Source organism: Ustilaginoidea virens, chromosome 1 (assembly GCF_000687475.1).
Source record: "Ustilaginoidea virens chromosome 1, complete sequence".
In the NCBI taxonomy this organism is placed as follows: domain Eukaryota; kingdom Fungi; phylum Ascomycota; class Sordariomycetes; order Hypocreales; family Clavicipitaceae; genus Ustilaginoidea; species Ustilaginoidea virens.
In genome coordinates this window covers 5,971,164-5,984,340 of record NC_057316.1, presented here as the reverse complement: position 1 = coordinate 5,984,340, position 13,177 = coordinate 5,971,164, and the positions used below count along the sequence as shown (strand labels likewise).

At 47.5% G+C, this 13,177-nt stretch overlaps 4 protein-coding genes across 4 annotated transcripts; 3 read left to right on the top strand and 1 right to left on the bottom strand.

Annotated features, from left to right (window-relative positions):
* Positions 1-328: 328 nt before the first annotated feature.
* UV8b_01383 (uncharacterized protein) lies at positions 329-4,096 on the top strand (the record flags this gene model as incomplete). The annotated part of the gene is made up of 3 exons (XM_043138881.1): positions 329-500; positions 598-648; positions 720-4,096. The coding sequence occupies 3 exons, from the start codon at positions 329-331 to the stop codon at positions 4,094-4,096; spliced, it is 3,600 nt and encodes a 1,199-aa protein (XP_042994815.1).
* A 529-nt stretch (positions 4,097-4,625) lies between these two features.
* On the top strand, positions 4,626-6,604 carry UV8b_01382 (uncharacterized protein; the record flags this gene model as incomplete). The annotated part of the gene is made up of 6 exons (XM_043138880.1): positions 4,626-4,667; positions 4,741-4,835; positions 4,901-4,922; positions 4,993-5,229; positions 5,301-6,300; positions 6,360-6,604. 6 exons carry the CDS (start codon positions 4,626-4,628, stop codon positions 6,602-6,604), a joined length of 1,641 nt encoding a protein of 546 aa, XP_042994814.1.
* A 460-nt stretch (positions 6,605-7,064) lies between these two features.
* UV8b_01381 (uncharacterized protein) lies at positions 7,065-8,388 on the top strand (the record flags this gene model as incomplete). The annotated part of the gene is made up of 2 exons (XM_043138879.1): positions 7,065-7,181; positions 7,270-8,388. The coding sequence occupies 2 exons, from the start codon at positions 7,065-7,067 to the stop codon at positions 8,386-8,388; spliced, it is 1,236 nt and encodes a 411-aa protein (XP_042994813.1).
* Positions 8,389-8,786: 398 nt separating this feature from the next.
* On the bottom strand, positions 8,787-9,766 carry UV8b_01380 (uncharacterized protein; the record flags this gene model as incomplete). The annotated part of the gene is made up of 2 exons (XM_043138878.1): positions 8,787-9,321; positions 9,603-9,766. 2 exons carry the CDS (start codon positions 9,764-9,766, stop codon positions 8,787-8,789), a joined length of 699 nt encoding a protein of 232 aa, XP_042994812.1.
* Positions 9,767-13,177: the final 3,411 nt, after the last annotated feature.

Sequence of the window (13,177 nt, the reverse complement as noted above, 5' to 3'; positions counted from 1 at the left end):
TATGTCTGGTATGTGACGACGAGGTGACAGAGCTGAGGCTTCGGCTGATAGCAGTGATAAAGAAATAGCACCAACGGAGCTTCAGCTATTGTTGAGGACGCTGAATTCACTGACGCTCTGATTCACCGGTCAGGCAGGTGGCAGCCTCATTGACATCTCAGCAAGAAACCCTTCTATTTATTAGCCAACCCATTTTCCGCCGATGCCTCCAATAGCATTGTCGATTGCACCCTCATCATCCCAGTCTCTGCTTTATGGAAAGTAAGGTCTGAATTTGGACACAACTCCGGCTACAGCGTGCTATCCGTTGAATGCCTCGGCGCCCAAAATGCTCAACCCAACCTTTGCCAACCGACTGAGCTGGCTGTACGCAGTTGGAAACACACCAGCAACCAGCCTTACACGGAATGTCCCCATCGGCAGCGATGTAGACGTCCTGAGCCTCGGGTGTGGCGACGTCAGAAACATTCTCTACACCTCCTATACGGAAGCCAGTTCGGGTATGACTCTTGCGAGAGATTCCAATGCACTTCAATCCGTGCTCGCCACGCACATATGTGGCGACAGCGCACAAAACTAACGAGTCCTCTTGGATAGTGCCTCGGAAAATAGACATCACGTGCTGCGACTATGATGAAAAGATTATCGGTGAGTCGGAAGCGCTTGTGCTGGTCCCTCCGCTGGCCGAAACTTCAATTGCTAAAGACTGGGGGCTCAAGGTCGCAACGTTGTTTTGGTGACTCTTCTGTTGGACGGAAACGGCGATGTCCGACCTGGCCATCTTTGGGATATTTACTATCATTTATACGTGGAGGATGCGGCTGCGGAGATTGTACTTCGACAGGTTCAGAAGCTAATTCCTCTTCTGGAGTCACTGCAACGCTGGAGCACGGGGCCGTATGGTCAGATCGTTCGATTGTGCGATGAGCATTCCCTGGAGGACGCCAGGCACGTGTGCCAAAGAATTCTTGATGGCGCACAGAATCGACAGAATGATTCCCATGCACGACGTTTTAAAAGCAACCTGGAAAGAGCAACCGAGGCAAGGAGGATCCTCTACAAGAGCGACTTTACCAACCTAACGGGTATGAGATCTGCCGCCCCGGTTTCTCTGCATTCTATGGAGGATATTGCGGAGGCGTCCAAGACGTACTGGAAGTGCGGAATGGTGTCCCCAGATTCTAAGCCTGGTTCTGTCCCAAACCCCATGTTCGCGGGCCTCCTTTCCCGGAATGAGGTTTACCACTACGGGAGTGATCCTGTTCTGGGATACCATCTAGCTACTGCATTCGCGCCGCTCACCGAAAATTCTCCCCTTCGAGTCCCGGACCAGAAGTCAGCTACCAAGGTGGCCGCCGCCGCAAAGTCCCAATTCTATGAATGGGTCGCCGCGTTCAGGGAAATCGCTCCGAAAAGACTCGTGTTGCGGTTCGTGGTGGCCGACGCGTTGGCTTGTTGTCACACTTTGCAGCATCTCGGGGCTACGGGGAAACCGTCCGCGAACTGGTACCGACGACAGTGGGAGCTGAAGGTGCTGCAACTCCAGGCCGACGAGTATGGGCCCAAAGGCAAGGGCCCAACGCTCTTCGACGTCGTAGACACGTCAAACTTGTCTGATCATATTGGCGTCGTGAACCTCATCATCGCCGCCTCCCCACTTCTCAAAAGACAACCCTGGGCTACGCTCTGCACCGAAACGCTGTGCAAGAGAGGAACATCGCAACGGGAGGCAGTGGGGAGAATACTCTGCGGTAACCCTACCACCTCATCATTGTTGTTGGGGGTAAGCCTAGTTCAGTACTGGTCGAATGCAAAGTGTGAATCCCATGTGGACGAGATGTTTATGGGGGCTTTGGGCAGCATGGGCGCCTCTTCCAGACACCAAGCCGAAGAAACGCAGCTTCATAGCCGTCTGGCATGGAAGCGAGATGACCAGTTCTCGGGACATCCGAATGGCTATGGCGAGTTCCATGTGGAAGTATCAGCTCTAGTTCGAGTCCTTTTTCAGATATACTTGCACATGTTCTCCTCGGAAAGCTACCGTGTTTCGGAAGAAATTTTTGAGAGAAGCACAGCCTATAAGCATTTCCATAGAGGCAGCTTTTCCTCTTTTCTTAAAGTCGTCAAACACAGAGTCAAGACCGACTGGCAAGCGGTTTGCTCCCAACTTCTGGACAAAATATCACAGGATCGAACACTCGCACTGTCGACAAATCACTTGCAGGAACTGGGGATTCAGATGTACTTGCAGGACGTGAGTGCCGAAGCTTGGCTACCCCCCGAGAATAATACGTTCCTCAGTGTTGGACCTTTCCGGCATTGGAAGAGCATCCCACTTGCCGTGGCTGTTACGGTTGTGATCCCTCGCCCTGCAATTAACCGGCTTTACGATGTGTCAAAGATGCATGAGCTATCATCACCAACGCTGGTTGCCTCTCTCAGGGCAGGTCCTGGTTCCTCGAATCAGTGGCACAACGTATACAGCGACGTTCAAATCGTCTTTGGGACGGTGAGAAATCATGCCCGCGACGAAAACACAGCTGTTGTCGTTGAACAGGACGAACATGGGTGGAACGGGAATGCGTCTTTGATCGCGTCTTTTATGGTACCAACAGGGGTGTTGCAAGTCGACCCGGTTGATGCGTTGGTCGGAATTTGCGTTGCGCCATCAGGCCAGGCAGCGATGCTATATGCACAAGTACTTGGCGTGGATATGACGGTGTTCGAGACCAGTATCTCGGCAGCTTCGGACGTGTTTGTTACAAGCATGATGCCGGGTCAAACTGGCCATCGCGTTGTGTGTGGAGGACTGCAACCACTCAAGGTAGTAGAGGATGATGCCGGTGCAGGATTTGCTGAAAAGCTCCTGCTCGAGGTTCCTGCTTCGGAATCCCACTTCACTACGATTACAGGCCGCCTCGATATTTCCCCAGACAAGGCTCGGAAGCTTCTCCAGGACAAGGCGCCCATCGCTTTGCGCCAGAACGACCCCTTTACTGTCGATGTCCTCTTTGGCGCCAAAAAACTGTCACACACGCTTCATTTTCCCTTACCAGTTACCCAAGCAGGAAACCGATTGCGGGTTGCGAGGAAATCTGGATATGTCGAAGTTGTCGCACCCATAGCCTCTCCCAACGAATCCGCAATACTCTCAGACTTTGTATATCCGACCCGACTAAACACGGTGGGCCTACCAGCCGCATTGAACGCGTCGCATGTCAACCTGGATGCGCTCCCCATTCTGGACTTGACAAAGAAGAGCCAAATGCAATGGCTCGTGACATTGGGGTCGCTGCAGTTTTCATCTCGGGAAAAGAAGCTCCGAGCTGAAGGAATGAAGGAGGGCGGTACTGTCGAGAATGTTCGCGTCAACTTCAAAGAGTCTCTCTTCACCATGTGCATGGTGGCGTCAGGCCTTCAGGGAGGTCAGACCGGCCTATTTGCCATAAACCACCCAAAAAGGGGCGGCATTCATATGCTTTTGCTTGTTTCGGCAATACGAGTCGACTCGGACAACTCGTCCGTGGTGCTCGATGCAGCAGTGATCCCGCTCACCACCGAGATGGTCACCTCTGGCCGAATGGAGGCCTTTCTACTTGTCATGCGAACGCTGAAATGCTGCAACATCATAGTCAATGACGAGGAGCTCATTCTGTGGAAAAAGGTGATGCCGGCACTGGCGGAACGATGCCGCATGTACAAGCACCACAGATATTGCGAGTATAAGCGGAGGGGAGCAAGCATCCCGCTGAGTACCGATCCAGGGCAGAAGTTTTTGTGCACTTGCGGACATGGAAAGCTGCCAACGAACTTTATCTCGATACCGGAGTGGGAGACTGCGGCACCGAATGCCGTCCGCATTGCCATCAGTCCAACTTTTGCCGTTCCATTGGTGGAGGAGATGGTAGGCATGGGGGAGGGCGTTAAGCAGCTCGCGCCGACCAGCACATGCCGAAGCTGTGCATCAGAGAAAGCTAAAGACGGCGGAGCATTGAAAAGGTGCATGAGATGTCAAGCCGTCAAGTATTGCTCGGCTGAGTGCCAGAAGAAGGATTGGAAGAAGCACCGAATGGAGTGCGAAAAGGCGGCTGAGTGAGGAGAGCCTAAGGGTTCAACAGAAAAGCGAGCACTGATTTAAGGGACTGCGATGTTGACGAATCATGTTATCGGTAATAATTGTAGTCTTGCCAATGTAAACTCGAGGGCAAGTTGCGAAGACATTGACGTGAGATGAATTCAATACCTGTCCGCAGATGGGAATAAATGGGAATAAATGAGAATAAGCCATGCTGGTGACCTCTGGGTACTGCAGAGGCTTCCATGTTATGTATACTCCGTACTCCGTACTCCCTACAAGTGTATTGACCCCTCCCTCATCTCTTGAGGCCCCAAGCTTGCACGAGCTTCAGTGCTGGTAGCTGGCCCCTGACCAAAGAGCACTGAGATGCTGGCGGCCACACACCGCCTTCAGCCTTGAACCTCACAGGCAGAAAAAAGTGACCCCAACCCAACCCACCACGATTTGCTGCGGGTCGCTGCTCTCCAGCTCGCGAAATCACCAGCGCGAGACCGACGACGCTGCTTGACTGTAGGAACCGTCCAAAAGTCCGCCCCAAATCATCAGAATGTCGGCAGCTCAGCTTCTCAATCCCAAGGCCGAGTCTCGAGTATGTTTGAACGTCACGCTCTTCTACTGCCCTCAAGTGTGTCGTCCGACTTGGTCGCTGATCGTCTCGGTAGAGGAGGGGCGAAGCTCTCAAGGTCAACATCAACGCTGGTATCGGCCTTCAGGATGTCCTCAAGTCCAACCTCGGTCCGCGAGGTACAATCAAGATGTAAGCACGCAGGTATCTCCTCTGCTGACATGGGTTGTGACAACGACTGACCGCTTTCCACATAGGCTCGTTGACGGAGCTGGACAGGTATGGACTTTTTTCGCCCTTCCACTTCTCGTCAGGGTTCTACCAGTGTGCTCATCTACAGCTTGCTTAGATTAAACTGACGAAAGACGGAAACATTCTGTTGAGAGAAATGCAAATCCAAAACCCGACTGCCGTCATGATTGCTCGAGCTGCCACCGCGCAAGATGATATCTGCGGAGATGGCACCACGTCAGTTGTGCTTCTGGTCGGTGAGCTGCTAAAGCAGGCCGACAGATATATCTCGGAAGGATTGCATCCCCGTGTCATTACTGATGGATTCGAGATTGCCAAGTCTGAGGCCTTGAAGGTGTGTTGTGTGTTGTCTTGATTTATCAGCCATGGCATCGTTCCCAGTCCTGACATGTCTTTGCTTCCCAGTTTCTCGACAGCTTCAAACTCGCCAAGGAGGTCGACCGAGAACTTCTCCTCAACGTTGCCCGCACCTCCCTAGCCACTAAGCTCAACTCGACGCTCGCCAAAAGTCTGACACCCGCCATCGTTGATGCCGTGCTAGCCATCTATCAGGCCCCAGCTAAACCCGATTTGCACATGGTCGAGATCATGAAGATGCAACACCGTACGGCTGCTGATACTCAGCTCATACGTGGCCTCGCTCTGGACCATGGCGCCCGTCACCCAGACATGCCAAAAAGGCTCGAGAACTGCTACATTCTGACTATGAATGTCAGCTTGGAATACGAAAAGACGGAGATCAACTCTGGATTCTTTTACTCCAGTGCCGAACAGCGTGACAAGCTTGTGGAAAGTGAGCGCCGGTTCATCGACGCAAAGCTGAAAAAGATTGTCGAACTGAAGAAGGAGCTTTGCGGCACCGACGGAAAAAAGAACTTTGTCATCATCAACCAGAAGGGCATTGATCCCTTGTCTCTCGACGTCCTGGCCAAGAATGGCATTTTGGCCCTCCGACGTGCCAAGCGAAGAAACATGGAGCGACTGCAGTTGATTTGCGGCGGCGTTGCCCAAAACACTGTCGATGATCTGTCGGCCGATGTTCTCGGATGGGCCGGCCTTGTCTATGAGCAAACCTTGGGAGAGGAAAAGTACACCTTTATCGAAGAGGTCAAGGATCCCAAGTCTGTAACCCTTCTGATCAAGGGACCTAACCAGCACACCATTTCCCAGGTGACGGACGCCGTCAGAGATGGATTGAGAAGTGTGTACAATATGATTGTTGACAAGAGCGTCGTCCCTGGAGCCGGAGCCTTCCAGGTTGCCTGTGCTACTCATTTGAAGAGCGATTCGTTCTTGAAAAGTGTCAAGGGCAAGGCGAAGTTTGGGGTTGAGGCTTTTGCTGATGCCCTTCTGATCATCCCCAAGACGCTGGCGGCCAACGCTGGACACGATGTCCAAGATGCCTGTGAGTAATTCACCGGACGGTCGAGCTGTTGGTCAAAACGCTAACCCAACCATGACTAGTATCTACGCTGCAAGACGAACATAACCAAGGTGACGTTGTGGGCCTGAACCTGGAGACGGGAGAGCCGATGGACCCCGAGTTGGAAGGCGTGTTCGATTCATTCCGCGTGCTGAGGAATTGCGTGGCCTCCAGCTCTAGCATTGCATCAAACCTGTTACTGTGCGATGAGTTGCTGAAGGCCCGGCAAATGGGAAGAGCAGCCGGCCCTGGCCCAGGAATGGACGGTCCAGATGATCACATGTAAATGGTGTACCGATAGAAAATTGGTAGAACAAAAGTACACTTGCGGGCCATTTGCCTAGTATTTACCTCTTCCCTTTTCAAATTCTGCACCATGGCTTGGGGGAAAAGAGGGAAAAGATGTCGACTTGGAAGAACCCAGCCATTTAATAATCCCTGGGGGATGTCGCAAATGGGCTGCTGTGCGCCTGCTCCGAGCCGAGAGGCGTTAGAGGCTGGGACGGGACGTTATGGGACCTAAGGATGCACTAAAATGCCACCAGACGCGAAACCCCAGTGCCGGTTCAGGTCTTTTCTTCAGGTGCCTGCCTGCCTTGAGCTGGCTGGGGCGTCACAAAATTTCTTGACCCCACATCACCATCCCACCATAGCCATCCCACCATAACCATCCCACCCCACCATCCATGGCAACATTTCAAGACAACCCCAAACCCGTCCTCTGAAAATTGCCGCCCGAGGAAGAAATGGCTTCGTATGACTCCGACTCCTCTGATGGAGAGTTCACAGAGACAAACGTCCTGCTCGGCTACGCTTCCACAGATGCCGAAGACGAGACCATCAGCAGATTGGGCGGCACGCCTGTAAGTAAACCTGCATCCCACTGCGCAACGCCATTTCCCCCAGACTTTGGCCGAGCTTTTCATGATGCTAATGTTCTGGGGCGCAAAGGAATGGCTAGATGCCGACAAGCCACCCTCTGCAGCTCTTGCTCGCTGCAAAGCCTGCAACGATCTCATGGTTCTGCTCCTGCAACTGAATACCGAATTGCCAGAAAAATTCCCCGGTCACGACAGGCGTCTGTATGTCTTTGTGTGCAGGAGGGAGACTTGTCGTCGCAAAGCTGGCAGCATCCGAGCTCTGCGAGGTGTCAGGATATGGGACAAAGACGTTCTCGCCACGACGAGCATCCATGCTGCGCCCAAAGAGGAAGAGCTGGAGCCTAAGAGCCAAGGTGCAGCCCTGGGTGATGCTCTCTTCGGAAAGGGCCCTGGTGGTAGCTCATCTTCTGGAGGCAATCTTTTTTCTGGCAACGCAAACCCGTTCAGTACCGGCAGTGGCACCAGCATGACCAATCCGTTTAGTACCTCGTCTGCACAGAGCCCTCTCAGCTCGCAACCACAGCAAGACCCGCCCGCCCATGCTGAACCCAAGGAGAAACCAGCGACTTCCCCTGGATTGAGCAAGACCTTTGCAGAAACATTGTCGCTCGACACGACTTCCGCGAAGCCTCCGCAACCATATGAACCGTGGCCAGACGCTTTGTCTCGGCCCAAACCGTACCCAACTTTATACCTCGCCGAAGCCGATTACGAAACTCTTGAGCCGACGTCGGCGAAAATACCTGCAAATGCTCGGATCGAGGAGGCGGATGCCCCAGAAACGGTGTCAAGCCTGGACAAGGAAGCGTTTGAATCATCCATGGACGCCACGTTTCAAAAGTTTGCGGATCGTCTCGCGCAGAATCCCGACCAGGTGATCCGCTACGAGTTTGGCGGCACACCCTTGCTGTATTCGAAAACAGATGTCGTTGGAGAAATGCTCAGCAGAGGGTCGATACCTGGATGCCCCAACTGCGGTGGGAGGAGAACGTTTGAAGTTCAGCTCACGCCAAATGCTATCGCGGTGCTAGAGGCTGACGACTTGGGCTTGGAGGGAATGGAATGGGGAACGATTGTTGTTGGCGTGTGCGACAAGGATTGCGCACCTAGACATGTTGAAAAGGACGAGCCTGGGTATCTGGAAGAGTGGGCTGGCGTGCAATGGGAAGAGCTTGCAAAGCAGAATTGAACGAGAGGATCCGGCTCGACAGTCTCTTGTACGCGACGTCCACCAACAGCGTTCTCTGAAACACATGAAATGGTGCTTTCAATCATGGGAATCCCAGACTGAAACAACAGCAGATTGGTCTTGAAGACATGGTTCTGCGCTGAGTTTAGCAGATCTCGACACGGCTATCTCCATGATATATGTCCGATGGTAACGCCCTGGTTGGGGTCTTCCTCCACACCTCTCTTTTTAGCCTGTGCTTCCTGCCAATACCATCACGCTAGCCGATATCACACTCGTGGCATTTGGTGATTTCTTCATCCTCATCCCCATAACGTCCCCAACACGTTCCCGATCCTTTTTTATTCTACGTCGTGGTCCTAATCAATCATGTGATGCTTCGTATCCCCGTTCTGCTTTTACAGAGTGTCCTCCCATGATCGGCGAATCACTCTCGAAAACTGCTCAACATTGACATCCTCACGAATCTCGGCCTTCTTGGCCTCATTGTCGGGGTTCGAGGGGACTTTGATATTGCCATCTCCGTCGACAGTCCAGCCAGCAGCATCGGTGACAAACTTGCGAGTGGCGTCCTCGCTCAGACCCAGCCACGACTCGAGATGGGTGAGCTTGAGCTCTCGGAAGGCCTGAGACACGAGTAGCGCGATGCGGTGTCGGATAACGTCCTCGAAACCGGAGATATCGGCGATCAAGTCTGCGCACAGATCGTCTCCATCAACGGAAGCCCAGAACTGAGCGTACTGGGCTCCCTCAAGCTGCGAGTTCAGAGAGCGCAACTTGGTTACAGCTTCGTGGAGCTCACCAGAGACCACGGCGGAAGGATTGACGAGGTGCAGGGCTAGAGAGAATTGCGGCGAGGGGAACAAGGTCATGGCCTTGACGAGAATGTTTGTGACGACCTCATCCTTCAATCGATCGGGGTTCAGCTGATACCTAAGCGAGCGCAGCACATTGAGTCAGCAAGAGATGTTCTTGGGGTTCCACCTCGCCCCCCCAAAGAGTGATGGGAAAACAGGATCCGCTTGTCCAGGGCACTCTTAAGATATAGCTTATATTGCTGACTTCACATGCGCGGGCGGGGTGTGATCACATTGCCGCTGTCAGGCAATAGGAAACGTTGACAAATGTATCATCATGCAGTCCCACCAAGATCCAAAGAGATGCCCAAGCGAGCAATGCGCCTGTAAGCGGGTAAGGAAAGAAGCCATACGCACAGTTTGAGCAAGGTCCGGTTGGCATTCGAGTCGCAAAACTTTTGTTCACATTGCTCCTGCAGATAGGTCTCCAAGCTACTGACAGCCTCGGGATTATAGCGCTCGAGACCATTGATGATGTTGGTAATGTAGTCGGGCCGCTCGGGCGGGTCTTCGCCGTTCATTTTTTTTTTTTTTGCCTGTTTCCTTTTCGAGATCGGAGGCGATCTTGGCTGGACGTTGAGGAGGGGGAAGTGTTGTCGTGGAGAGCTTTCGTGATGGTGGGGCTGAGGGAAGTTTTTGATGGGTTGTGTGAGGGGAGTCGCTTGTGCGCGATGAATGTGGTTTAGCGCGTAAGTACGGGGCTTGCCATGTTCCATGCCGAATTGCGGACGGGATAAGTTATCGCGGTGTGCGGGGCTCACTAGCAAAGGTGCATAATAGCCCTTAATTACTACCTAAGCAAGGGCGATGTATGCTCCTATATATAGTACTCTATAGCATATCTAGCATACATATAGGATAGTGCATATAAAATAAAAGAGAACTGCGCTAAAGGCCTATCTAGTAAGGACTTACGCATAAGTCATACGTGGCCTTTACTACGCATTATATAAATAAGTGGACTAGCTCTAGTAGAGCGGTGGTAGTGCCTCCGCTATAGTGCGATATATCCTCTAGTTATACCTACATAAAATAAAGCTATTAAGCAGGCTTAACTGCACACAAAAACTTAAAACTTTGGTATTTTACTGTATTATTAAGCGAAAGTAAGAAGCTATCTAGTTAAAGGGCCGAATAATAGTAAAGTAAGCTTTTATTATGCTAGACCTACCCTTGGCTCTATATATTAGTATACTTAAAAATACTCTTTTCCTACCTTTCTTTCTTATTTAATAATACTAATTATTACAATTATATCCTACATTTTAATCGTTATTACTATAGTCCGTTTGCATAATAGGACTACTACGGCTAGAGAGGGCAAGTAGCCTAAGTATAATGCTTTAGCGTTTAGAGTAGATATTAGGGTGGACCTTAGTACTACTTCTTCGTCGAAGTAGAGTGCCGCTATTACTGCCGCTACTATTTATGCGAAAGAATTAGGTATTTCGACCGAGTTTAAATATCGTAAAGGTATTAGCGATACTTCCCTTAATATACTATTGCTAGGCTTGCCTCTGATAGATAAGCTTTTAGTAAGAGACTTATAGCCCCCTCTGCCTGCGGAAGCTTATAAGTATTCTCTAGTGAGAAAGTTAAAGCAATAGGCTTCGGCTAGGGCTTCTTCTGCTAAGCCAAAGGTAGCTTAAATAAAAACTTCCTAGCACTATTATTTATTAGTAAATACATTTTATAACTAATTATGCTATTATAGCCTATATAGCCTAAACTAGGCATTTATTAAGTAATCCCTTATAAAGGGTATATTTATACGATTACTACTAGTAAGGGTAACTATAGGCCTTATTAAGAGAGTAATAATCGCTCTTAATACTATATAGCGTATAAGGCAGGGAATCACCCTTATCGGCCTTAGTAAGCTTAATATTTACTTTAATGTATTATTTATTGCTAATAATAGCTAATTATCTATCGTTAGTTCCCCTTATTATATAGATATTATATATTAAAGACGAAGGGGATAAAAAGGTAAGCTATCTTTTATATATATTATTTGCTTAAATAATAATACTTAAGCAGTTATACGATTAGTGCCGAATATTAATTCGGCTATAACTTTGCCTTATTGCCGAGCCTAACTTAGTATATAGGGAAGCTCCTATTATTAGGAGGGCTAATACTACTACTAAAGGCGCGCTAATAATAGATAAAGAGAGGAAAGCTAAAGTAAGGGACCTCTTTAGGCAATTCGCCGAGTTGCTTAGGTAGATAGTTTACTTATTTTCGCTTTACTTTACTTTATTTATCGCTTTATATATTATATTTGCCTTGATTAATATTTTACTAAAAGAGGGGGGGGCACTATATATTATTATTCTTATAGGCTAATATATCTTAGGCCCCCCTCTATCTATATTATAAAGTAACTACTTGGATATGCCGTCTTAATATTGTAAATATACGGTTATATATATATATCTATTATATTAAGTATTCCTTAAAAGTATTTGAATTTTTATCTATTAAATGCCTTTATAAATCTATTAGATGGTATTTCCGCTATTAGGAGGTATAATATCTAAAAGCTACCTCGGTGGTACTCCTATTTTAACTATAAATTATATATATTAATATATCTTAATTTAGTATTAATGCATTTTATATCGCAAATGATTAAGCGAATTGTCTATTAATTGTTATAACTAATGGTCTAATTCCTATTAATTTAAAAGCGTAAATCCTTAAAAAGGCGCTTTAATGCTATAGTCTCCTTTGCTACTTACTATAAAGTAAGTAGTTTAGCTTTAGTAGTTAATATTATTACTATAGGTTGATATATTGCTTTTTTCTATATAATAGGTCTGCCGAAGAGTTTAATTATATATCCTTAGAAAGATCTCTAAGTAGTAATATCGTCTATATAAAAAGTATCGCTTGAGATTTATATAGACTATATCTTAGCGCTACCGCTATAGTATAACGTAAGGTGCTTAGTTATAGCGAGATATCTAATAGCTCGATTAATAGCTTTATAGTGCTTAGGGCTAGGGTTGGTTATAAATTAATATAATTTGGCTGCCGTATAGGCTATATCTAGTCTTATTATAATCGCTATATAAAGAATAAAGCTAATCTTTATTTAAAATATATATATATTTTCTTTCTAAGTTTCTTCTTGAAAGGGAGAAAGCTCTATAATTATTATTAGTATTAGAGGGAATATTCCTTTACCTATTTAATTAAATTTTTCGCTTATCTTCCTAATATATATAGCATAATTTAAATAAATATAATATTAAGGCCTATCTTTAATGATTTAAATACCTAGGAAATATTAGGCATCGCTTTTATTATCTAAATCGTATACTTCCTTTAGTTCCTTAATAATCTTTTCTACTGCTTTTACTATATTTTTATAAAAAGCGATAAGAATATTATTAATAAAGAAGATAAAGATTATATCCTATAATTCTATATAAAAGATATAAGGCTCTTCTTTACTTGATTTAAGCCTATATTTTATTAGAATGCGGCTTAATTCCTTAAATTATAGTTTTAGAGAGTCTCTAAGGCTATATAGAGCTCTAAGTAATTTTATATATATTCCTATGCGTTTAAAACCGTTAGGTAGCTTATATATTATAGGTTCTATATTTTCCCTATATTTAGTATAGAGGAAAGTATTCTTTATATCAAATTGCTTTATTTTAAGGTTAAAGTATGCCGCTAAAGCGATAAATACCCTAAAAGTATATGCTACTAGAGTTGCTATATATATTTGATCGATAATTAAGTATTCCTATTTATCGCCCTATATATATATTCTGGCTTTATACTTTGTAAGAGTGTTATTTTTATCGGTCTTATATATAAAGACCTATTTAAATAGTAAGGGTATAGAATAGGCATTTCTATGCTCGATTTCCTTCTAAGTGCCGTATTATTATAAGGCGTTTACTTCTTTATGCGCT